The following is a 26,619-nucleotide window of genomic DNA, read 5'->3' as shown; positions in this document are numbered from 1 at the left end:
TTCAGTCTTCAGCAATCTCTGACTTGGGTTCTTCTATTTTACATGAGTCATCTGATGCTACTGATACACCACCTCAGCCACCTCCTGATAATACAGCTATCCTGACAGCATTTGATATTGGCTCCTCGACTCTTCGGCCAAAATGGTGGGCTAAAACGATTAGTGATCTTCGTCCTGATGAACTCATTGAGGGTAGAACCTCCAGAAATAAGAGCATTCAGCACAACATAGTTAATATAGCTCTTATGGCAAACATCCATAGTATCCTTGAGCCCCAGACATATGCAGAGGCCAAAGGAATTCTAGAATGGGAACATGCAATGGATGCTGAGCTTCAAAGTCTTCAGAAGAACCACACCTGGGTTCTTTCAGATCTTCCTCTTGGGAAGAAACCCATTAGCTGTAAATGGGTCTATAAGGTCAAGTACCATGCAGATGGTACCTTGGACAAATACAAAGCCAGACTTGTTGCTCGAGGATTCACCCAACGTGAAGGCATTGACTATGAGGAGACATTTGCTCCAACAGCTAAGATAAGTACTATTCGTATTCTTCTTGCCATTGCAGCTCAGTATGGTTGGAAAGTTCGTCAGATGGATGTGAAGAGTTCTTTTCTCAATGGTGAATTATAGGAAGAAGTCTACATGACACAGCCCCCAAGTTTTAAGGTTGCCGGTTCAGAACCAAAAGTATGTAGACTCAAGAAGGCCATCTATGGTCTTAAACAGGCTCCTAGGGCTTGGTACATAAAGATTGATCAGTACTTGGTTACTCAGGGATTTCAACGCAGCCCGTCGGATAGTAATTTGTATATTAAACACCCTGGTAATGAAATTCTTTTTCTTGTTGTCTACGTGGATGATCTGATCATTACTGGGAGTTCAGAACATTTGATTTCAGATATCAAACAGGATCTATGCAGAACTTTTGACATGACCGATCTTGGATTGCTTCATTATTGTTTAGGTATTGAAGTTTGGCAGACTGACAACAGTATTTTTTTGTCTCAGTCCAAGTATGCCAGAAGTTTGCTTGACAGGTTTCGAATGCAGGATTGCAAACCTGCCTCCACTCCTATGGAGACTGGTCTGAAATTGTCCGCACAATCTGATTCTCCTCCTGTAGATGAAACACTCTTCAGGCAACTAGTAGGTAGTCTCATCTATCTTACTACTACTAGACCTGATCTCAGTTTTGCAGTCAGCTACATCTCCCGGTTCATGACAAACCCCAAGACTGATCATTGGATTGCAGCAAAACGTGTATTACACTATGTACAGGGTACTTCAGATTATGGTCTTTGTTATACAAGGAGTACTACTCCTCAGCTCCGTGGATTCGCCGATTCTGATTGGGCCTGCTCAGTTGATGACAGGAAATCTACTTCTGGTTATGTGTTCAATATCGGATCTGCAGCAGTTACCTGGACCAGTAAGAAGCAACAGGCACATGCCCTCTCCTCTACAGAAGCAGAATATAGAGGAGCTGTCAAGGCAGCTTGTGAAGCAGTTTGGCTCCGTCAGATGCTTGCAGATATGCATATTTCTCAAGCGGGTCCAACTTCTTTGTTTTCAGACAATCAGGCAGTACTCAAACTCACCAAAAACCCAGTGTTTCATGAACGAACCAAGCACATAGAGCTTCATTGCCATTATATTCGACAATTAGTAGAAGATGGAACTATTCAGTTACTCTATGTCCCTACCTCAGAGCAACCAGCAGATATTTTCACAAAACCCCTTGGTCCTGACAAGTTTGTTAAATTCAAGGGATCTATTGGTGTAGTAAATAGATTGAGCATTATGGGGGGGTATTAGAATAATCTTTAATGCTCACTATTGTAGTTTACTATAAATATTAGAATGTTTCTAATATTTAGTTGTAGTGTAGAATAGAATGTTTCTATTCTATTCTATCGTCCTTTTGTATATATTGATCGTTTCGATCTCTGATTAACAAAGCAAGTATTCTGCCATTTACGTTTGTAACAATGACAACTAATAAATAGACGTGATAGAAGTAATATGCAGCAATACATGCTAATCCGGAAACGATTTTAAAACAATACCAGCAGAGTTTGATTTATTCCAAAATAGTACCAATACAGATGTGCTTCAAACAAGATGGATGCCAGCTGAAAATGGGATCCAGGTGAGCTGTTGTAATAAGCGCCAAGTTGAACCAAAGTGGCCGCCTTCCCTAAAAATCCACTGCCTGCAAAGTGTAACTGCAATACTAGAAACCGATCCACTGTCTTGATCAAATTGTATGCATAGGAACCTTCAAATCTAATCTTGTTTAAGGCTACGTCCCAACAAATCTGCTCTTAGCACTAGGGTTTGCATCCTAGGTGAGGAATGCTCTTCCAGAGCAATGGCATCCAAAATGGGATGATAAAATGATAAAAGATGCTCACTTTTAGGTTACCATCTCCTTATATCCCCCCTCCAAGGAAAATCAAACCCTAAAAGAACTCTAAAGTGGATTTCATTTGAACTTTATAATATAACATTAGTTCCCAAATAAGGCATCCAAATAGAGAGAAATCATTACTTTATTAATGACAAATAGCTCCAAACATCAAATAAGTCCCGACAAGTGATAATCAAATAGCAGAGATTGAGCTCTTTCCAATGAGCTATCACACATAGGCACATCGATCCAAATGGAGCCAGAAAACTCCTTATTACCCCAAAATGGCTAAACACTTAGCCTTATTTAAATTATTAAAATGCTAACTTAGGAGAATATTAAAATATATTAAAATATTTACCAACTAGCCAAGGAACAACCCAAACACTTCCAAAACATGAAACTGAGTTTGTCACTTACCTGTGACTAATGCCAAACAACTTAGGCCAACTGGCAATCTCACCCTCAAATCTAGGGATACTCCTAGAAAATAGGAAACACACTCAAATCTCCTGTAATTGAGATCACGGGTGATCTCATAGAACCTCAACTTTGGAACATGTCACAACCTCCTAAAAGGTAGGAATCTCCTAAAATCAAGGAACTGCTCTCAACTCATCTACTACTGCCTGAAATACCCAATCCGGACACTAAAAACCTTGACTGAATCCCTGACCACCACTGCCAGCCTACGAGACCCCATAATATGCTAACTCTCATGTCACTGATAGATAGAGCTAAAGAGGGGACATGACAATCGTCCCCTCTTGGAGATGCTTACCTACAAGCAACTGCAAAGCTAGATGTTGTAAAATAGTCTCGCCCTCCCAAGTGGTGTCCTCTATAGGGAGACCTCTCCAGTGAATCAGAGACTCTCGAATCACCATGCTTCTTAGTTGGTATTCCCTCTCTTCCAAGATCTCCTCAGGAACCAATGTCAGCATACCTTCTTCATCCAATGGAGGTAGAATTGGAGATGATATAATATGTTGTCCCAATGCCTTTTTTAGACATGACACATGGAACACATTATGAATCGTACTGCCAAATGGTAACTCAATCTCATACGCAACCTCTCCAACATGTCTAATAATCCTGTATGGTCCATAAAAACGAGTTTTGAGCTTCTCAGCTCCACCCCTTTTAAGGGTGCTCTGTCGGTAAGGCTGCAATCGTAGGTAAACCATAACCCCCACCTCAAATATTCTTTCAATCCTGTGTTGATCAGCATAGACCTTTTGCTGATTCTATGCTTGCTGAAGGTTCTCCTTGAGAAATCTCATGATGTCCTGGTTCTCCTACACCCAATCCTATGCCAAAGCAACCTTGCTATCACCGACCGCTAGATCAACGAAAGATAAAGCAAGATTAATTCACATTAATCTTGAACCACAAAATGACCAGCATACTGAGGGTATACTTCAAGTAATAGTAGTAGAAAAGAATCGAGAGACCCAAATAAAAAATGAAGAACCCAAGGAATTAAACAAAAAGAAGATCAATTCAGCTAGGGAGAAAGAAACAATTGAAACTTCAAGCTCTAAATCTCTTGCATATGAAATTAATAAAATTCCAGCATATAAATAAGACAAAATAATTAGAGATATGGAAATAAACTATGGACAGGACACAAATGAAGTAGAATTGCATGACACAACACAGAATGGAAAGAAGGGATCTCAAGATAGTCCTAAGTACTTTGACAAAAGCAAACACAAGTTCTGGCAGCCACCAAAAAATGGAAAAAATCCATTCACATTAACAGGAAATAGTCAAAAAACAGAGCAGGATTCACCAAGACTCAATGAATTACCCGGGGAAGTAGCAACAGTGTTGAGTGCATTATGGACAGACAATTCTAGGATCATGGAGAAAACATATAATGAAGAGATGCTCAAGAAGGAATTTTGGGAAGAGTCCAATGCAGTGGATCTATTGGAGGAAGAACAATAGTCTATTGGAAGACCATTTTGAAGGAATCAAAAGGAGCCTCAGGGGGAATTGGTCTAATCTAGGACCCACCGAAAATAGACTTAGAAGGTATATCAGTAAACATGAATTGGATGGCATGAAGAGTTAAAACCTACAAATCAAATATACTAGTTATAATCATAAATGTATACGGTCCGGTACAGACAAGAGAAAAGATGATGCTTTGGACTGAAATCAACAACTTTATGGACCTCATCTAAGATGAGAATGTCTGGGTGGTAGGTGACTTTAACGCCATTTTAGATCTAAAAAAAAAGTGGGGGATCCCAAACCATATCCCAAACTATGTTAGATTTCAGAGAATGGTTTCAGAAAAACCATCTCATAGACAACCCCCCCACGAACGGGCAGTATACATGGTTCAACACGCATAGGGACTTCTACCAGATTGCAAAAAGACTAGATAGATTTATCTTCAAAGGGAATTTCCAGACATTTGATTTCTCCATTCAATCATCAATACTGCCCCACGCTGGTTTGGATCACTTCCTATCAATCTAGATATCTATGAACCTCGTAAGCCAACAAGAAATCCATTTAAATGTGAAAAAATGTGGTTTGTGGACAAAAGTTTCATGGAAAACATTAATAATAGGTGGAAAGTAGTGGAAGGATCTAAAATATTTTGCTTCACTTCTAAATTGAAATTACTAAAACAGAACATTTTAAAATGGAATGATAAACGCTTCAAAAAAATCTCTAAGGAAAAAATAAAGATGGAAGAAGAATTAGAAAACTTAAATAAAATAGTCATACAAGGAATGGACAATGATAAATTTGAAAAAGAAAAAGAATTAACTCATAAACATGAAGACATGCTGAACAAAGAAAAAATCTTTTGGAGACAAAAATCACGAAAAACGTGGCTTCAGGAAGGAGATTGCAACACAAAATTCTTCCACAACAGTACAATCAAGAATAGAAATATCAATAGAATATCGAAAAGCAAATAAATAATTTAGGAACTATTATAGATAACTCTACACAAATGGCGGAAAATTTTGTTTAATACTGAACAGACACTCTAAACAATTATGAACATTAAAATCTCGCAACCCAAAATATGATGCTAGAATCTATACCTAAATTAATCACTAAAGAAGATAATAAGATGTTAAACAAAGCATTCACAAAAGGAGAAGTTAGAAATGCCCTATTTGGTATGAATCCTGACAAGTCTCCAAGGCCGGATGGTTTTTAAGAATTTTTCTTCCAGAAATGCTGGCATATATTAGGTGAGGATTTATATGAAGGTATAGAAGCCACCAAAAATTCAGGCTCCATGCTATCAGAAATCAATAACACTTTCTTCACACTCACACCCAAGAAAGAAGATCACATTGAGCCTGGAGATCTTCGTCCGATTACTCTTTGCAACACCATCTACAAAATTTTATCAAAAACCATCACTAATAGGATCAAGCTAGTCCTCAAATTAATCAGTGAGGAGAAAACCAGATTTTCACCCAATATGTCTATTTCCGATGGAATAATTATCATTCAAGAGCTTCTCCACTCGGTTCAAACACAAAAATCAGCATGCATGCTAATGAAATTAGATATTCAAAAAGCTTACAAAAAATTAGACTAGAGATTCCTTTGTAAAACTTTAGAAGCCTTTGGATTTTTGCATCAATGGATAAACCTAATCTTTAATTGTATTTCGACACCCAAATTTTCCATTCTCATTAACGGAATGCCGAAGGGATTCTTCAGCTCTTCTAGAGGAATCAGACAAGGGGATCCCATCTCACCTTTTCTTTGCATTATTATGGCTGAAACCTTTGGAAGAGCCATAAAAAAGACTTAGTTAGAAAATAAAGTATCAAGAGTGTCCATCACAGAAGAGGTCAACAACATCACACATCAGCAATTCGCTAACACAATAATAGCAAGTATTAGTAATCTAAACAAAGCCAGAAGATATAAAGAAATAATTTCCACCTATATGATACCATCAGGACAAAAAGTGACGAAAAATCGGAAATCTTCTTCTTAAATACCAAACCGGAAATGGAAAACATCTGTGAATTCATGGGATATAGGAAAGGAACTTTCCCTTGCAAGTATCTGAGATTACAACTAGAGAAAGGACCCAGGAATGGAAAAACTTGGGACTCCATCATTGAAAATTTTGAAAAGAAAACTAAAGCCTAGAAAAGCAAATGACTCACAAAGGTAGGACGGGTAACCAAAATCAAATCCGTACTATCGACAATACCATCTTACAACATCTCATGCCTTCCCTTGCACAAAGAAATCAAACACAAAATCGATCAGAAGTTTAGAGACTTCTTTTGGAAAGGGATACAAGAGAAGACAAAACTAGCATTAATAAAAGGGAATAGTATTTGTAAACCCAACACTCAAGGAGGATTAGGAATCAAAAATATCAGTTGGCACTAGTTCAACCCTACCCTTTATGCCCCCTATTTTTGGCAGGTGGGCTCTGCTCCTCTCGATCCTTACATCTAAGAAATTTTTATTGGTTTGCTTTCTTGGCTCCCTATTATGGTTGAGTCCTACTCATATACTATATTTATAATGAATACTAATAGAAGATAGTTTCATTATTTAAGATACTTGCATCTATCTATGGTATCTCATCACTAGATCTTTGTAGCTTTACATTGCTTTAATCTTCTCCTAGTTAATTTTACTTTTGCTCTTTGTTATTTTGTTTTATTGGCTGCTGATTTCGTTGGTTCAGCCCCATTTTTTAACATTCCGTCCAGTTCTTTACCTTAGATCTTGTATTTCCATCTCGCCTTGGCTCAAGTTTCTCAAGTTATGGTTTATTCACATTTTCGAGCAGGTATTTTTCACTTGGAAACAAGATTTTAAATCTGATAAACTAATCCCTACATTTCAAAAATCTCTACAAATGAGAATAATATTTAGCATCATCTAGTATAAAGCTTTGGCTTAAAGGGATTACTCTCTAACAAATTTAAAAAGTTTAAAGGTATATTTGTTCTTTAACTACAATTGCCAACAAATAGAGCAAAAGGAGTATACATGATAATCTTAATAATGTTAACAAGCAAATAAAAACTAATTTGCAAACTATGGAGACAAGCAAGATAACATATTTTGGCTTTCTAACAATGCTAACGTGCTTAAATGAGTTTGAAGTTATTGATAGCAAGAAGAAAAAGGAAAATTCTATTTTGGTCGATATTAAAGCCATGAGGTCTTCAGGTCCTATCCTTCATCACTTTTTACAAATTGCAATTTACCCCATGTTGCTCCACTAATTGCTGAAAGATAGAAGGCAGACTCTCACAAAGTTAATATTTGACCAAATTTTAGTAGAAGACTTTTATGTAAACTGGGGTATGCCCCTTTTAATTTTGTAAAAGTGTATAGGACGAAAGTCCCTAGGAAGACTGGAGATTTACTTCTCCATTCTTTCCTACCAATGCCTATTTGAACGGAGATAACATTTTGTCACCTCTCTTTCAATATATATATATATATATATATATATATATATATATATATCAAATGGCTTTGGCCTTCTACTGATGAAAAAAGATTTATATAATTATATTTTTCGTTATTTTCAAATTATATAATGTAACTATTTTCCAATGGGTAATGGATTAAAGGCATCCTACATTTAATTATCTTTGTTGTATCCAGGTCAAAATATATTTCCCTATAATAGTTATCTAAATTCTTTAGTGGCTATCTTGTAATATTGATGTAGAGCATCTTAAAAGTCAACCAATTAGTGGGATACATGCTGATCCCTTAAATATCCATTTAATAAATTCCATTGTTAGTATTGATGTTTGTTAGCTTCAGTTGGATAAACTTTGAGATTAAAACTCAAGTTATATATATATATATAGTTACCGTTTTAATGTATGGACATGTCCCATGAAGAATCATGTCTCCTCTTGTTGATGTTTAGTAGCTTCAATTGGATAAACTTTGAGATTACAACTTAAGTTATATGTATGGACATGTCTCGTGAAGAGTCATGTCTCCTCTTGATTTATTATCAATATAAATAAGAGATTGTTGCAAAGTGGAAAACACATATCAAGAAAAATGGCAGTGCTAATACATTTGCAGAATATCCTCTATGAAAAACTAACATGGTATCAGAGCAGGACTGCAAATGAAATAAAATCTACAAGAGAACACAACACTAGTTTGGAAGATAAATAATTGTGCATTATCACCAAAGCTTGGATAATATGGAGAGGCCGAAGCCCTTGCTAGTCACCGAAATGATTCTGCCATAATCTAAATCAATGCACTATACTCATCAACAATTCAGAACTATGCAAACAATGGCCATATAATCTTATATATTCACATTGTCGTATTAACATATATTGGGTGTGAAAATACTTGTGGATGACCCTTCTCTCTGGAATGTTTAAGCTAATCTGAAGATATTTGAAATAGAGATTTTGCAGTGCTGTTGTGAAGGTTGACAACTAGGGTTTATGCTCATTGTCCAATCTATTAAACTAGCATAGTCTCTATTTTTGGCATACATTATGCTTTCCAGATCAGATGAGTTTCCCAATTAAATAGTTATTTTAACTCACAACCACTACCATCGGTACTAATAAATGTCTCTACAACTGATGCCGTATTCCTGCATTGAATAACTATCTAAAGACATTCAAAAAGATCAAACAGGATTCCTCAACCAGCTATTAAGGACATTAGGCATCCAATCAACACTATTTGTAAATAACCAACGGCTCCTATCCATCAGGTAGAAGTAGCATACGAACAATAACATACACAAAATGAAGAATTCTCAGATAGAAGACAAGTTCTCATTAAGCGTGGAATAGGAAGAGATAGACATTAGCGACAGAGTCAATGTGCATATTGGGATCAGATATTACAATTGCAATAGCACTATCACTGTCATATTATAACTTGGTCAAATAATACAAGCGTGATACTAAGGATAGACTGAGGAAGCTTCACTAATATTGTGATAAGCCATCGAATATTGTGATCATCCAAAGATATTGTTGAAGATTCCCATAGACCATGGTTTGTGAAATATATTATTGATTAAGGCGAGATTTCATGCGCCATATACAAATTGGAACACGTTACATAGCCACAAGTTGTGAAGAGAGAGAATATTGACTACCAATAATGCACATGTAAAAGGGATCAATGCCAGTACGTTATACAAATTGACAGGCCAGCAATTACTATCTTATAATGGAAGTGACAAAAATAGTAAATGTAAATGGGAGGAGCTCAAGGAGATGCAACCCCTACCTGTACAATTTAGTATAACAAAATACTAAGATATTGAACCTCGCAAACAGAGGATAACTAGAAGAACATCGTGACTTGCTATGAGAATTAGTATCTGTGGTCTCACACAAGAATTCAGACATTGTTGTGGCCATCTTGCTAGAAGTTTGTGTAGAAGACAAAGAGCAAGATTGAGATTTAGAGGGAGCTTGACATTTCATTCGAGGCAACCTTGAATGAGAGGGAGCAAATAGAGGCTATGATTCAGCAAACCTTCGGTGCTCTCAATCATATCGATTCAAAAGGAGTAAACTATGTCAAGATGGATTATCCAATGATCAATAAATTGTTGTAGTCAAGAGGACAATGATTCATGAATATGTCTCATGACTATGTGATTTTAATGGGCTTAACCTTGTGCTTAGTCACAAGGTTCGCCGAATTTTTGGCTTCAGATTCGAAATTCGCCGAATTTTCGACTTCAGATTCGAAATTCGCCGAACTTCTAAAAAATGAAAAACGTTTGCCAAGTTCGTCATAAAATTCGTAAAAAGTCATTCTTGGAATTTTGGGCAAATTTTTTTCTAAAACAATGCCCTTCGTCTGCGCCTATAAAGGTCAACTAGGGCAAAAAATTGCAAAAATATTTTTGTGCATTTAAATCGGTCAAGGCAAAAAAATTGCATCTAAATATCATGACACCGTTGGAGGGTCGTGTGTGAAGGTCATGGCAAATCATATTACCCTGCTACAAACTCTCATTAGCTCCAACCTCCTGCCGTTCATCTCCATGTTTGTTTGCTTAGCTTTGTTCCTTTGCGTTTATCTATTCATCCGCTCCATTCGCTTCTCTATTTCAAGCTGACGGTTTGATGACATTTTTATTATTTATTTGTTGATAGACAGTTTGATAACATTTTTATTTATTTGTTGAGGTTTAAAAGTTTAATTAGATAATAATATTAAATGTTATTTTTATTATTATATTTTAATGTTTTGTAAGCTTATGATATAATTTTATGTTTATTGTTTCTTTATCAATATCTATATGTATTTATTTTAGAAAAACATTAATAATTTGTGTATATTTTATGTATATTTATTTATTTATTATCAGTAAAATAATGATAGTTTGTATTTTTTTAATGATTATAAATTTACTTATTATTACAGTGGTTTTTTATTTATTTTTAATTCTGTAATTTTAAAGTTCTATTTTATTAGAAAAGATTAAATAGAAAGATTGTTATTCTTTTATTTTATATCTCTTTATTAGCAAAGAAAAGTAAAAAACAATATTATACTCTTCAATTGTCTCTGCAAAGTTACAAACCTTCCCATAGCGAGGAATCAAGGTCATATATATATATATATATATATATATATATATATATATATATATATATATATATATATATATATATATATATATAATATTTTAAAAAATTTATATAAGGTGAATTTACTGTCGAATTTTTTTCAATTTTTTTGCCTTGCCGAACTTTTTCCGAACTTCATAGTTGTCTAACTCAAACTCAAACTCAAACCTTGTGACTTAGCCCCTGTGTACATCATGAGGAAGTGACGACTTCCAAATGATCATCACTTGTATTTGGAGAAGTTAATGTAAGGTAACGATCTTACAATAACTTGTATTATGAGATCTAATAGATTGAGTAAATGGTGAATGTCTTGCATCTCAACATTCTGGGAGACAATTACTCTAAGTATTTGGTGAATATCATTGATATTCTGGGAGGCCAATACTCTTGATATCAGATGTGATATCAAAACCTTTTGAGTACTTGGTGAATATCGTTGATATTAAGGGAGGCCAATACTTGTGATATCAAATGTGAAATCTAAATGTTAGATATCTTCTTATCGAAGATATTCTTAATATATGTCTTGTGTTTATCCTCCCTAGCTAAGAGGGAGTGTTGATGTTTGCTAGCTTCAGTTGGATAAACTTTGAGATTAAAACTCTCAAGTTATATATATGTATATGTATATGTATATGTATATGTATATGTATGTATGCATGTATGTATGTATGTAGTTTAATTAATTACGATGTTACCATTTTAATGTATGGACATGTCCCATGAAGAGTCATGTCTCCTCTTGATTTATTATCAATATAAATAAGAGAATGTTGCAAAATGGAAAACACATACCAAGAAAAATGGCAATGCTAATACATTTGCAGCAGATCCTCTATGAAAAACTAACAATTAGGGGCATCTCATGTGGTAAAACAAAACATTTTTCAACACAAAAAATATCAATCCTTCTCCATTTGCATATCTTGATTTATATATCTGATTCCATTACTCATAACTTTTGTTCTAAAAGTCCTCTTGAAAAACCCTTTGGTGGAATTGTTTCACATTAGGAATACTAAAACATATCCAAAGCTGAGTGAAAAACAATAAATCCATTACAAATTATAGTCTCTGCACTTAGACCCACTTTCTTTGCCATAAGTCAAAAGTAAAACCAATAACCCTACCTAGGGCATCTAATAACTTTCTCAAGATAATTGCAAATAACACCAAACCAATTTTCACTCAACCTTATATAAGTCTAGTTTCGGAATCTATAAGCCATTAATTCTTAGAATGCATAAATCATCCTACAAGCACAATTCATTGTCTGCAACTTCAATGGAAATCCTTAAAACCAGTCTTCACTCAAATATCCATAACTTACACAAATCTGAATGAAAACGACTCAAAACAATTGGAAATGAAAACTAGTTCACATATCTTTCCGATAAATATAAATATAGTTCCTGTTTCATCCAAATGTGTCCATACAAAACATTTCAATCCGACTGTAGTTGGGCATCCTCAAATCTGCAAATAACTATTTTTACCAAAATGATCATAACTTCTTCAAAACTTAATTAAATTGCTCCAAACCAAAAGGATAAAGAAAATTATTCATCCTACTATTTAAATGTACAGAATATACATGGGTTCCAGGCTGTAAATGGACGTACAATATCTGGAACCAACACAAAAATAGTTAACACCAATCAAAATGACACGTTCTTAAGAAACCAATTGATTCAAAATGATCTCGTCTTCTCATTCATTCATTTCTATTTGGAATGACCAATACAATGCTTTTATAGTGGTTGTGGTGGTTTACAACTTCCCAACCACCTTTTAAACCAACCCATCACATTCTTTTAACCCTTTTGCATTTTTTATAACATGTTATGCACTTAATGCATTTTTGTATTACAACTTTCATATAAACCCAACCTAGACCAAAATTATGACTCAAATGACTTTAGATTGGTACAAATAGATCCATTCACCTATTAAATAAACATTTTGACATTATTGATCATATTAAGACTTCCTTTTAAATTTTTGATAACTTATTACAAATGGCTTCTCTAGCCTTTACGTCTTGACTCAAAAGACTCAAATACATTATAAATGGCTCAAATGAATTGAAATATAGCACTTAAGATATATTATCCTCCTTGTGTTCTTGTTTCTCAAGTGCTCTTGCAACAAATATCCTCATGGAGGTACTTCATATGTAAAAAATAAAAGTTAACTCAAAACGAAAAGTAAAAAGGAAAGGGCAATAACTTAATTGCTTGAGAATGATTAGCAAAATGGTATTATACATTATTATAAATGACATTTTAGTCTAACATATAAGAAATTATTAAATACATTTTAAAAATATTGTTAAATAATTTATTATGTATGTATATTTGATAATATATATTACATGTGATAAAAAGGAGAGAGAGAGAGAGAGAGAGAGAGAGAGATGGAAAAAAATTGTAGAGAACCCCTAGCCATCCTACTCTCCATAATTTTTTGGCTTCCCTATTGAACACCAACGTGCAATCATTAGTTTATATAATGTCAAAATGCTCAACAACCCATCTCCTAAAATGGGTCTCCCTTTTACTATCCTACATATGCTACAAGTTAGTTTGCAAAAAGTTATCTTCTAGCTTGAGCTTTTAAACTATGGTTTGAAGCATCAAGAGTTTGTTAGCTTAGCATCTATTAAATATTGAACAAAATCTTCTACACAAAGGCAGGGACACCAGTCTTTTAACTATTAACTTAATGTTAGATAACATTATATTTTTCCTTCTAACCCTTGCACAAGGCAGGGACTCAAGCTCCCCTAGACCTCCTGTTCAATATTGATGTGAGTTGCTCCTTGCTTGGTTGAATAGTTTGCAACCTGTTTCCCTTGCATTCTAATATTATTAATTTCAAGTAGCTTGAAGCCAGAAACTAGGCTAGAAAATAGTTCTTACATTCCTTGTAGGGAAATGACGCACAGAGATTATAAATCATATTCACTGGAGATGGACAAGTTTTACTCATAGCAATAATGTATACTGGAAATATTTGAGTTATCTACTTCTGTTTCTGTATTTTGCATGATTGATTATATTCACACTAACACAATAAAAATTGTTTTGGTTTTTTGTTTTTTCTTATTTGAGCATTACTAAAATAAATAAACATTTTAGCATGCATCCTATTGGCAGAAGGAACACCTTAGAAACATAAAATGCAGAAATCCTACAGAACAGATCTAACAATCGCTGTGAAGGAAAAGATGCTGAGTTATATAATAAAACAATTATAGCAACTGACTTCCCATAGTTCACAACATGCATAGCCTTTGAACATGATAAATGTTAGATCTCGCTATGCCAAACTCTTGAAGACTTAATGAATTGCAGAATATTTCAAAACATGATTCATTTAGTGATAACCAAAACTGAACTCTGATTCAAAATTTCTTACTTCAAAAAGCAGTGCCTCTGGAGGGATTCCCGAAACATAATCACAGTCAACATCTGCTGCCAACTCCAAGTCAACCTTTTCTAAATCCAATGCATGCAGACTATCTTCTCCATTTTGAATTTTGTTGTTATTTCCCATTGAATCAGATTCTGCACGTAGTGAACTTTCAAAGGAAACCACTGAAGTTCCTTTATCCTTGCTTTCACCAGAAATGATATCCTTTTCGTTTGAGAAATCTGGTTCACTTCCTTTCAAATGCCCATGCAAGGAATTACATTTAGTGAACATGTCTGTAGTGCACACAGGCCTTTCTGCTGTATCAAGATTGTGAACAACATCAACCTAGAAATTCGAAAAGGTGCATCAGTCCAGAAAAGCTGCAATTTTAGCTGGGAAAACTTTAATTGGAAAACAGCATAAGAGGGAAAACTTATTAAGCATATTATACTTTGAAAAAAATTGTAAAAATTATTTAGACATAACTGTGGCTTCTTGTTAAGTTAGTATAACTATAACTCAATGCTCATAAACCTATATCTTTAACTCCAATATACATTATCATACAATAGTATCTTGAACATAATTGACATTTCACTCCATTAAAATTCTAAAGGATAAGATGTCAACAAAATTCATTGCAATGTGAAAAATGAAATCTGAAACTCTAAGTGTGACAACAAAAGGTATCAGTGATCATCTGTACTCCAAAGATTATTCCACATTAAAAGCAATAAAAATCATCCTAAATTAATGTCCTTGTCAAGTATTTTACTTAGATACGAATTCAATATATATTAAAAAGAAATTATTCAACTTCAAGAAACACTCCTTGAGCAAACCAGCGACTAGAAAAGTATTAGTGAGAAGGGAGATACCCTTAGTCCTCTAGGCTTACTAGAACAACCAATATATAATGAGGCCTTAAGAGCAGTTACAGTTGCTCCTTTCCTGATGGTTTTCAAATTTTCAATCTCACAATGAAACAATATTATTTAGGTCAAGGGAAGGGAAAACTCAACTAACATCAGGAGATTTATATGCTTATTTCATGTCAGGGCTCAACCATCAGGAGAGTACTCAATAGAGAAATAGAAGTTCAACAGTAGCAAACCACTCAGCTGGCAAGAAAGGACCTTCTGAAAAGATGTATCACATTACAATGAAAGGAAAATACACATGAAAAAGGGAGAGATAGCGAGAACATGTTTAACCTGTAGTTATCTCACCCATGGGGGACAGCAGGTCAGGGAGACAACAGGACAAGCCTTTAGGATGGAGGGCCTAAGTTTGGGGGCTTTCTGTGGGTGGTAGGGAGGGTGGGGGAGTGAAGGGGTCTTGTAAACTATACATATAGTCCTTAAAATTCTAGTTATGAAAAAATGTATAAGATACTAAGAAGTACTATAGCAAAATTGCAAATATATACAAATACTACAATACTAAATAGAGCATTGGAATGAAATTGAACATTAAAAGTCTATAGAATTAGAATATTGAATAAAATTCCAAATTGACAAATGGAATTGTTCAATTGGTTAATCGAATATTTCCATTATATGAATATTATCATAAAGATCATTACACAGAGTAGCATAATGTGAAAGCAAATGCAAAATGTGAAAATGTAGTGAAGGGAGGCCTCTAATCATCCCCCAAGGAAAACTCCTCATCACTAGATCTGAATAAAGTGGGCATAAAAGCATCAACTTGATTCGACATAATATTTTCATTAATTCCTCTTATTTTAAAATTTAAAAGTAGGGGTCAAGGGGAGGCAGCCCTTAGTGGGGTCAAGGGGCACTACCAATCCCAAAGCAAGTGGTCCCTCTTGCATTGCCTTTGGATTCTTCATTGTTAAAAGTGTTTTTTCTCACAAACATGACTTGTTTGAACTTCCCTAGAAATCTGACATTTTTTATATTTTTACATGTAAATCGAATTGAAGCCAAAATTAAATTTTAAAAAACATGTAAATTTTTATAACTTTTTAAAAATTCATCGGTCGTTGGGGTGCATGTATACTTTTCTAGAGTAGTTAAGAGATGCATGCATGTCCCCCAATCTTTCTAAAAACATTGAGACATCCCCACAATTCAACTACAAATGGGCGGTGAATGGGCAAAGGTGCGGAAACTTGAGAACATCGTCCACATGTCCTATGAATGTTCCTATCATGGAAACAAGGGATTTAGGATTGGAGATGCATCCACGGGTTTCATTGGTTTGACCTAAGAAATGTAACCTCCAAAGTTGTACAATTATGACTACAAAGTAGGGAAAGGACCCCACGAAGTTGTAGAAACCAATGAACACCTAGGACAAGGGATTTAGGATCAGAGATGCATCCACGGGTTTCATTGGTTTGACCTAAGATGTGTAACCTCCAAAGTTGTACAATTATGACTACAAAGTAGGGAAAGGACCTTACGAAGTTGTAGAAACAAATGAACACCTGCGAAAAGAATCAAAATTCTCAAGGGCCAGTATTAAATGACTCATTGGAGTCAACAATGCTATCGTTTGTCACTACAAGAGTAAAGTTAGAACTTCTTTTATTTGGATTAAGCTTTTCCCATAAAGACATTGTTTAGAGAATGCAATAATACATAATACTAGATGAAACCACTTTGTGGACAAAGATACATTGACATCTACCACATACATAACAAAAGTGCCATACAAGGCACAAGAGGTGATTTAAACGCTTTGAGTGTTGGTGATATAGCTTCGGGAGATATCTTTCTTCTGTTCTCGAGATAATTGTCTCTCTGACATTGCCATCTATTATGAAAGTTTGTTGGTTCTCCTTTTTATGTGTAATTGATTTTATTTGGAGTCATTTCTAATACTCAATTGGTCGTCTTTCTTTTTGCCAACAATAATTCCTTCATATGTTCCACTTACTTAAGGCATTGAATAGACCAAGTGTTTGATATTGCTCATGCAATGAAGGGTCGGGAGTTGTGCTACCAAATTCACATATCTAGGCCACAAATTACATTCAAAGTCATATTCAAATTGGATTCAGATTCACAAACTAGCTTTGACATTGTAGGTCAATCCATATCCACGGATCCACAAGGTAATATCTGAACCTTGTGCGAATCTGGCATGAATGGGTCACGAATCCACATAGAACTGACGAAATCCAACATGAATCCAAGCATATGCCTAAGGACCCATGGGCCAAACTTGGAATGAGTACACATGAATCCATATATATAATGTGTATAAATGTATATGTACGCACATGAATCCATACGAATCATAATGAAAACAAATTCACAAATCCACGAATCGGATTCTCATACTCGAACTCGTCCATAAATCTAAATCAGCAACATAGAATAGATGCTTAAAGACATTGAAGAGACACAATTATGTTTAAGAGCAATGTTCTATTTGACACAAAAAACTAACTTGAAGCATTTATCTCTTGTGTGGTAGTCAGATACAATCATGCTTGTATTTGTAGTTTGTCTTGTGGGATGGTTTTGTGGTTATTGTTTGTATGTTCCTTACATTGGTTACCATTGGAGGATTCATGAATATTACCAATGTCATAGGAGTGAAAAATAGATAATTTCTAGCTCAATAATCCTGTAATTAAAAATCATTTATTGTTTCAATTGTGATATGCATTGTAATTCAAACCACTAATTATTCATTATTAAAGAGACTTTTTGTGTGGCTGGGTTTTTCCCCTCAAGTTGGTTTTCTAGGGTAATTATTGTGCTCTTGTGTTCACTGTTTTGCTTTGGCGATGCTTTTGTTTTTCTGGAAAACTTAACATCAATTACTTGAATATAGCACTATATCTTGTTAAATAACATGGATCGTTTTTTGCAAATGTACTAACATGACCATTGTTATTAGTGTGTTCCAAATGCAGATTTGGATCTCATATAAATATGAGAGGAGCGGACATGTCTCTAAGGTGTAATCATCATTTAATAATATTATATTAACATAAATAATAATAATACGTTTAACACTATATATTTTATATTTTATATTATATATACAATATATATATTATTTACTATTATATACAATAAATTTATTTAACATGAATAAGTATATATAGGAAATGATGATTTGCCAATAACAATAATGTATCTCAGATCTAACCAATCTGACTAAAGCTCCAACCTTAACACTCCCTATTAGCTAGGGAGGGTTTGTAGAACACATTATGCTCTCAGGTATATGAAGAGATATTGTCTCCGTATGATATTCTTGAAATGGCATATTTAAGGATATCAAAAAAAATCCGTCAGTTTAGATGTTATCTTTCAATATAATCCGAAGTATGATTCAACAAGAAATATCTATCATATGTTATTCATCATACTTATATTCTTTTGATATGTGCACTGACATCAAAATAAGAGATGTCTATCAAGAGAATAAGTTATCTGATTTCCAGCTCTCTGAGACAATAAAGTCGATCAAATTAACAAAAATCACAATGTCATGAACTCTATCATAACAAGTATTATGATCTTCGGCGCTCCGAGACAACAACTTAATGAAGTATGGTCATAATAAGTTCATTATCATGACTTTCAACACTCTATGACAACAATTTGATGAAGTTTGTCATGATAATAGGTCTACCATTTATAAGATCGCCATCTTGTAATGGTTACCTTCTGTATGATATGTTCGTTATCATGACTTCTAGCACTTTGGAACAACAACTTAATGAAGTCTGTCATGGTAACAAGGTCTACCATTTATAAGATCGTTGCCTTACAATGGTTACCTTTTGTTTATATATGCCAATGAAACATCGTCACCTTTCACTACATATCATATGTGAAATATTAACCACCATGAACCAAGTTAGAGGGTGGTACAAAGTCTTTCACCTTAATTTTCTCTCATAAAGAAGAATGCATTACAAGGAGTTTCACATAGAACTTCTCCTCATAGAGGAAATATCATTCACAAAGGATTGCACCTCAAAATTCTCCCTCTGAACAATGATCCTGGGAAGTCAAGTCCAATAGTTACTCCCTTAGAGGCTCTCTTCCCCCAAAGATTCTTGTCAGACTCACTCTAAATCTGATATCAATCTTTCGATTTTCTAGTGATAAGTCAATACTTCCTCGTGATGCACTAAAGGTAGGCCCATCAAAATCATGCATTCACACACATGTATTTCTCGACTCCCTCTGAATATTAATCTTCTAAGCTCCTATGTTGCCTTCGAAGAAGTGGCATACTCTCTCTTAATGTAGGATACTCATACTCTCAATCATCAAAGATATATGGTTCAAGAGCCTCATTTTATCCAGCCTGATCACAACTTCTTTTAAGCTATTTTCATAAGCTGCCTAATGTGTGACTCTTCTTTTCCTCCAAGATCAACTTCAAATACAAAGGAAAAGATCAAGGCAAATAACTCTTATAGTATGTGTAGAATTACTGTAACGACTAGATTTCCCGGATCTTAAGTAACAACTAAAATACTCAAAGAAATACAGTTACTACTTCATTTTCATAGGAAGACAGTTAAATTGGTTTTGTTCATATGAAAGAGATTGATGGTTAAAATTAGTTAGAAAAAATTTCTTAACTAAGAACTTAAAACACCATCAAGGAATTTACTGTAGAAATTTAAATCCATACATCAGGGAATTGGAATCGAGAAATCATTGTACGGATGTTTCTGCAATCACCCAGATTAGTCCACAAATACTACTATAGTAATATCATATAACAACTTCCATCCAATACCGCTATATCAAAATCAAATGACGAATACCATTAAATACCACTATATAAAATTAGGGCATCACATACGATTGTATCAATTAGGGAATCGATTAACATTGGATCATTTAGGGCTTCAGATACCACCGTAATGCTTAGGGCTTCAATTACCACTAGATCATTTAGGGCATTAGATACCACTGTATCAATTCGAGCTTCAAATACCACTGAATCAATTAGGGCTCCAGATACCACTGTAACATTTAGGGCTTTAGATACCATTGTATCACTTAGGGTTTCAAATACCACTGATTCAATTAGGGTTTTAGATACCATTGTATCACTTAGGGCTTCAGATACCACAGATTCAATTAGGGCTTCAGATACCATTGTATCATTCCTTTCCTTGTGGCAATAACACAAAATTAGAAGATATGCTTATATTTATTATTCATATAAATGAAAGATTGATATAACATTCCATCAGATATATCTTTCTCTCGCAACTAAATGTAAAATAACTATAATGATGAGAAAACTCAATTAATCTTACATTAGTCTTGCATATACATCATAAAAGTAAAATATCTATTTTCGGTAACCAATTGAATGTATAACCTATCTTTGTCTGTTGTACTTCCAACAACTTAGGGAGAGCTGAAACATTGTCAGGGGCTTAATCACCCAACCTCAGACCTTAACTTATTCCCCACACAATCTCTAACAAAAAAGGGCCTCCCTACGCAGAATTGGACTTGGAACATATGTCATCTACTAAGCATCCTGGTATCTAACCACACCACTAAACTTGACAGCAAGACATAATAACAGGATAATGCAGGAGCTATTAAATGATATTATTCTAGATTTAATGTATCATATCTGACTTTTATTTCCTAAGTCATTGCAGACTCCATCTCACCTCTTCACCCTTTCTATGGATATACAGCCAGTGAATCCTAGGTGTTCAAATCTCAGAGCAATCGGCTCTATCTATTGATTCCCAACAATTTCATGAATAACATATATGTTCTAGCTTATCACAATTTGTGATTAGAAAAGGATATTATTAAAGATTGCAAAATTTATTATTTAATTAATTAATTTAATCATATCTGATTTCTCTTCTACGTTCTTGCATATTCATTCCACTTCTTCACCGTTTCATGGCTATCAGCTGATGAATCTTAGGTGCATTAGAATTTATGAGCTTACTGCCCTTTTTCACCTCTTCACCATTGTCGCTTTATTGCTGATGATTCCCAGGTGCATTGGATGAGCATACTTCTCTTATTATACATTTATCATTGTTTAAAACAGTATAATTCTTGTTGTCGATATCCATACTATTTTTGATGGTTCATACAATCATTATGAGACTCCTACGGTTACCATTCGACTTCTTAATGGTGGTTTAAGATAAAATGATATTATATATAGAACCAAAATGCGAACACTATGAAATTTGCAAGAAGTCATCACCAAAGCAACATATAATAATCTCAGTCCTAATACTAACTTACCATGCCAAGATGGCTACAGGAGAATATGCATTCAAAAATATAGAAGGGTAACTCATCTGTTATGTATCCATTGGGGAACTTGCAAACTGACTGGCTTCCTCTTGACTTCTTCAATGCTTAACCACAATATCCAAGCCGGAATTGCTTGAAGTTGAAGTCACACAATTTGAACAAGGTTTTTTTTTTTTAAATGGTAATAGCGGATGTATCAATGGTGTATGGTAAGATATATCAATGGCAATAGCAGACATTTCAATGGCAGACTATAAGACATTTTAATGGCAGATTGTAAGACGTATCATTGGCAGATTTCGGTCGTATCAATGCAGGGATGAATTGGTAAAAGAAATAAGGAAAATCTATATGTAGCAAGGAAAGAAGAATTTGAGCACCAAGGAAAAAGGTGATCCCGCCTCTCCCTCACGGCTTCCTTAAATGGAGAGTGAAATATGACTCCTTGGCTCCCACCAATTACAATAGATTATAGTCGATCAAATTCCAAATGTTTTAATTCAATTAAAACAAAGAAGAGGAAAAGAAAATTTAAATGGTTGGAAGATAAAGTTGGAAGATTATAAGACTATTCGAATTGCCAAATATTAAAGTGATTTTTTTCATGCCAAGTGTTGATCGGTTAAAAGCAAGAATATTAAAATGTAAAGAATAGAGTTGGAAGATAATAATTTGAATATTATAATAATTTGAATGTTAATATATTTGAATATTATTATAATTTTATATTACATATGTACATGTAAATATTAATGGGGTGACATCACTTTATTAAATTATTATAATATAATGGTGCCATCTCATTTTTATATCTATATGTACATGTATATATATATATAATAATAATATGGTAAAAGATCATATTAAATCCTTTGAGGTACGTTTTATATTTTAACCCAATTATTTATGTTTCCTAATTTATTTATTTAAAATCTAAATAGCTCATGCAGGTCCCATAGATGTATCTTGTTTCAAGTCGCTAGGTCCTCAACCCATCTGCCTAGTGATGGTGATGCTCCTGTGCCTAATTCTTTTTTGACATTGCTTCCACCCCTTCGACGTATTTCCCGCAAGAAAATTCTCCGCAGTTAAATTATATTATCATAATAAATTATCTAATCATAATGGTTAACCATCTTCTCAATTCCATGAGTTTGTGATAAATGATCAACTAACTTGTTCACTTGAAATTATAACTAACCTTCTTACCATTTCGCAAGATTATAACAAATTAAACTGCCAACTGACTTCATGTGAACCTCAATGGCTCTATTTCAATTTAGGTCAAAAAATGGGATGTAACAATTACAAATAAGAGAGAGAATACAATAAGCATGTAAATATAATACTCAAGGATAATAAATACTTATCTGCACATTAACGTTCTTGATACTAGTTGCTCCAACAAAGGTCCATATACATCAAACAAGAAAATGTCTCCATATAAGCATTTGTTAAATAATGGGAATGGAACATTGGCTATTATTTCCGCCCACAATGTAAAATTTCCACTCTTGTATTGTTTGAACAATTTTGGATCACATCAATTATGGCAAACTCCTTTTTGTTTAATAGATCTTAGAACCTTAGTCTTTGCACTATAGGAGGATAAAATAGAATGATTAGGCCCAACTTTCAACTCTGGTTGAGAACATGAATGTTATTTTCTTATTTCTCCCTCTATTGCTTAAGCTCTCCGCTAATTGTCATATCCTCCTCTTGGAAGAAATTGATCATAAGGTGTATATATTCTTCCTCTTTAGTAGATGATTCAACTTAGTGCCACTATAAGTTGTGTCTCCACATAGTTTATAAACATGTGTGACTTCCTCACGAGATTTAAAATTCTTATCCTCTAAAATTCTTATATGCAATCTTTTGACAAAGGGACAAGTCCAACTATAATCACACCTTTTAATTTAAATTATTTTATTTTATTGTAATCACAACTTTTTACTTGATATGACTTTTAATTGATTTCCTTCAATATGTCATGTATTCATCACCATTTTTATTGTGTTCACCTTCTCATCACTAAGAATCCTCCCATCATTTAAATATATATATTATCACATATTATCACGAGTGCCAGTTTCAAATATGGTCACTTCTCTAATATATGCTAACGTGGCTTTGTAGTTTCTTATTTTCTTCATACCTAGACAAATATAGTTGTCATTACACCTCACTTGTGTTGATTTATATCACTTCTTTGTAAACGTATCTCCCATATTTTGAATCATTGTCAAACATGAAATATTGTTTGATATTTGCTTGTATCCGACTAGAAAACTACTAGAATATCTTTATTTTCACGGGCCATTACAAATATATTGTTGTTGCTATTAAATTTATTATTCCAACTCCATAATTCATTGCCCAAGAATCTCTCCTCTACCATCAATTATTGACGCACTATCATTTCCATGTAATTCTTGGTCTACTGTGTCTCTATCCATAGTTTTTCATTGCTGACTGAGAATAAACTTGTACCTTATTATATTATCAGCAACTTCAATTATTTTAGTCAAATATACATCACACAATCTTCTATAGATTGCTATGCATATTATTATAGATAATTTCATGTAAGCGGACATTTGACATTGATAGTGAAGGCACCATGCAAGCACAAAAAATTTATTCTTTTCTTCACACAGGTCTCAAGACTCAAACTGGTTAGTTTGAGAGGACTTGTTTCTATTTCCATCTTTCCTTTGGAATGGTGAACCACATGTCTCGATGTGTCTCACGGTTCATTGTTTCTTCACTGTACTCCCTACGTTGTAGTTTTGGTTAGGAACTTAAACAGTATATAATTACATGCCTGCCCAATGATGTAAGCTTTGGTGGTTATCACATGGAATGATCTCTGACATTTCTTCCCGACATCCTTGATAAAATTGCTACAATGGCTTGAGGCAAAGTCATTTCTTCTATCTTTCTAAGGCACAAGAGGCCTTTACACCACACTAGTAGTCATCACTGACCACAAAAGACAAGTTTCAGGTATATAGCTCCTAGTCCGACATAATTTCCTTCTCCATCGTATCATTTTGTTGCTGCCTGAGAGATGTTTGTTTGCCCCCATTTTTGTTATTGCATTCCAAGATCGCCAATCAATACTTCAACCATAGGTATGTCATAAAATTATAAAATTATAAATCTCTAATCTGCGCTAATCCTGATTGTTACAAAAAGTGAGTGACAAAGTTTTATTCCTTTTACAAAGATATGGCTATATGCTCTAAATTAAATGGAATGTTGCCTCAACTGATCATATATTGCAATACCAAGGAGAATATCCTCTATTATTCTCTGTATCTAGAGACAACCCAATAGGTGCTATCTACTTAGGGTTGTTGATCATACAACTGGTATCGTAAGAAGACATTCTGCTCTATATTGATTTCCCTCACTTGAACTTACAATGCTTCAAACTTACAAAGTCTAATATAACAAATGTTATATTGATGATCTATTCAATATCATGACATAAATTTTCAACTTTCTACAAGCCTTGAGTCAAAGCCACGTGGGCAATTTCAAGATGCCTCCCAGTTCAACAAAAAAAAATTATTTGAGTACCAATTTTCTTTCTGTCAATGCGTTTATGGTGAACACTATGTTGACCTTTTCTATTGACAAATCGATGCGACTATGCAACTTCATTTTTCTAAATGTGGACAAACATGATTCTTCACAGGTCCTCTAGTTTTAATCGTTCATTTGACTCTATTTTTCGCATAGTGGTATGAACTCTCTCTTGGGCTCAACATCATTTGGGGTGAGAGTGTCGGGGGTTTGAACTAGTGACATGGACTCATCATCCACAATAGATTAATCACATGCTGAGACTCTCTTAGCCTCATCATAAGTTGCATACCATGATTTATAGTTTGTGAGAAATATCATTGTCTTCTTTCGTTGTCACCTTCTTTGTCTGATAATTCCCCAAGCCTTTTCTATGATTGTTTGACTCTCTACGCTGACTCCATATCTTCCATCACAAGCATGAAATCTTTCTATCATGTCTTTGATCGCTTAATTACATTCATAGTTTAGCTCTAATGCCATGTTTAATAACACGGATTGTTTTCTGCAAATGTACTAACATGACCATTGTTATTAGTGTGTTCCAAATGCAGATTTTGATCTCATATAAATATGAGAAGAGACATGTCTTTAAGGTGTAATCATCATTTAATAATATAATATAATATATATACTATTAAATACAATAATGTTATTTAACATGGATAAATATATCTAGGAAATGATGATTTGCCAATAACAATAATGTACCTCAGATAAAACCAATCTGACTAAAGCTACAACCTCAACATATGTACTATAGAATATATGTCCTTTCCATGCTCATATATGTTCCATTCTTTTCCCAAATGTGTTGCTGAAACTTCTATATGATGTTTCTCAAGTTATAACCAAAATTTCTAGAAGACATAGATGTGAAGAAACTTCATCTGAAGTTACAAAGGTGATAAAAAGGCTTCCCTTGAACACGTTACCATATCCACAACAAAATAGATTTCATTTTCATGCTCAAATATGTTCCACATGTTTCCCAAATGTGCTGATAAAATTTCTATAGGATTTTTCTTAAGTTAAAAGCAAAATTTCTAGAAGACATATACAGATGTGATGAAACTTCATCTAAAGACTCCTTATATTTGGGCATGTCCACATAGTGTCTCTGAGATGAAAATTCATTTTCTGATACAAATGACAATGACCAACAGTCAAGACACAACTCCGCAAGTATTTATTTGCATGTAGAGTGTAGTTTCCCTTTTGGTTTAGCATGATTCATTTTCTTTCAGAACCTGACTTTTAACTTACTTTGGGGACTCCCTGCGCTGTATTTTACTACATAAAATGCTTCTTGTCAA

The 26,619-nt window shown here is 34.1% G+C and overlaps 1 protein-coding gene across 1 annotated transcript in view; it reads right to left on the bottom strand.

Annotated features, from left to right (window-relative positions):
• The window catches only part of LOC149568152 (SNF2 domain-containing protein / helicase domain-containing protein / HNH endonuclease domain-containing protein), a 288,465-nt gene that overhangs the window by 7,022 nt on the left and 254,824 nt on the right, over positions 1-26,619 (bottom strand). The window contains exon 15 of the mRNA XM_089821153.1: positions 14,454-14,795. Coding sequence (XP_089677279.1) covers positions 14,454-14,795 — 342 coding nt within the window. The remainder of the gene's footprint in view (positions 1-14,453; positions 14,796-26,619) is intronic.

The sequence above is a fragment of the Cupressus sempervirens genome, chromosome 3 (assembly GCF_028749045.1).
Source record: "Cupressus sempervirens isolate cs-2001-9-10 chromosome 3, ASM2874904v1, whole genome shotgun sequence".
NCBI lineage: Eukaryota > Viridiplantae > Streptophyta > Pinopsida > Cupressales > Cupressaceae > Cupressus > Cupressus sempervirens.
This window is presented reverse-complemented; position numbering and strand designations above follow the sequence as displayed.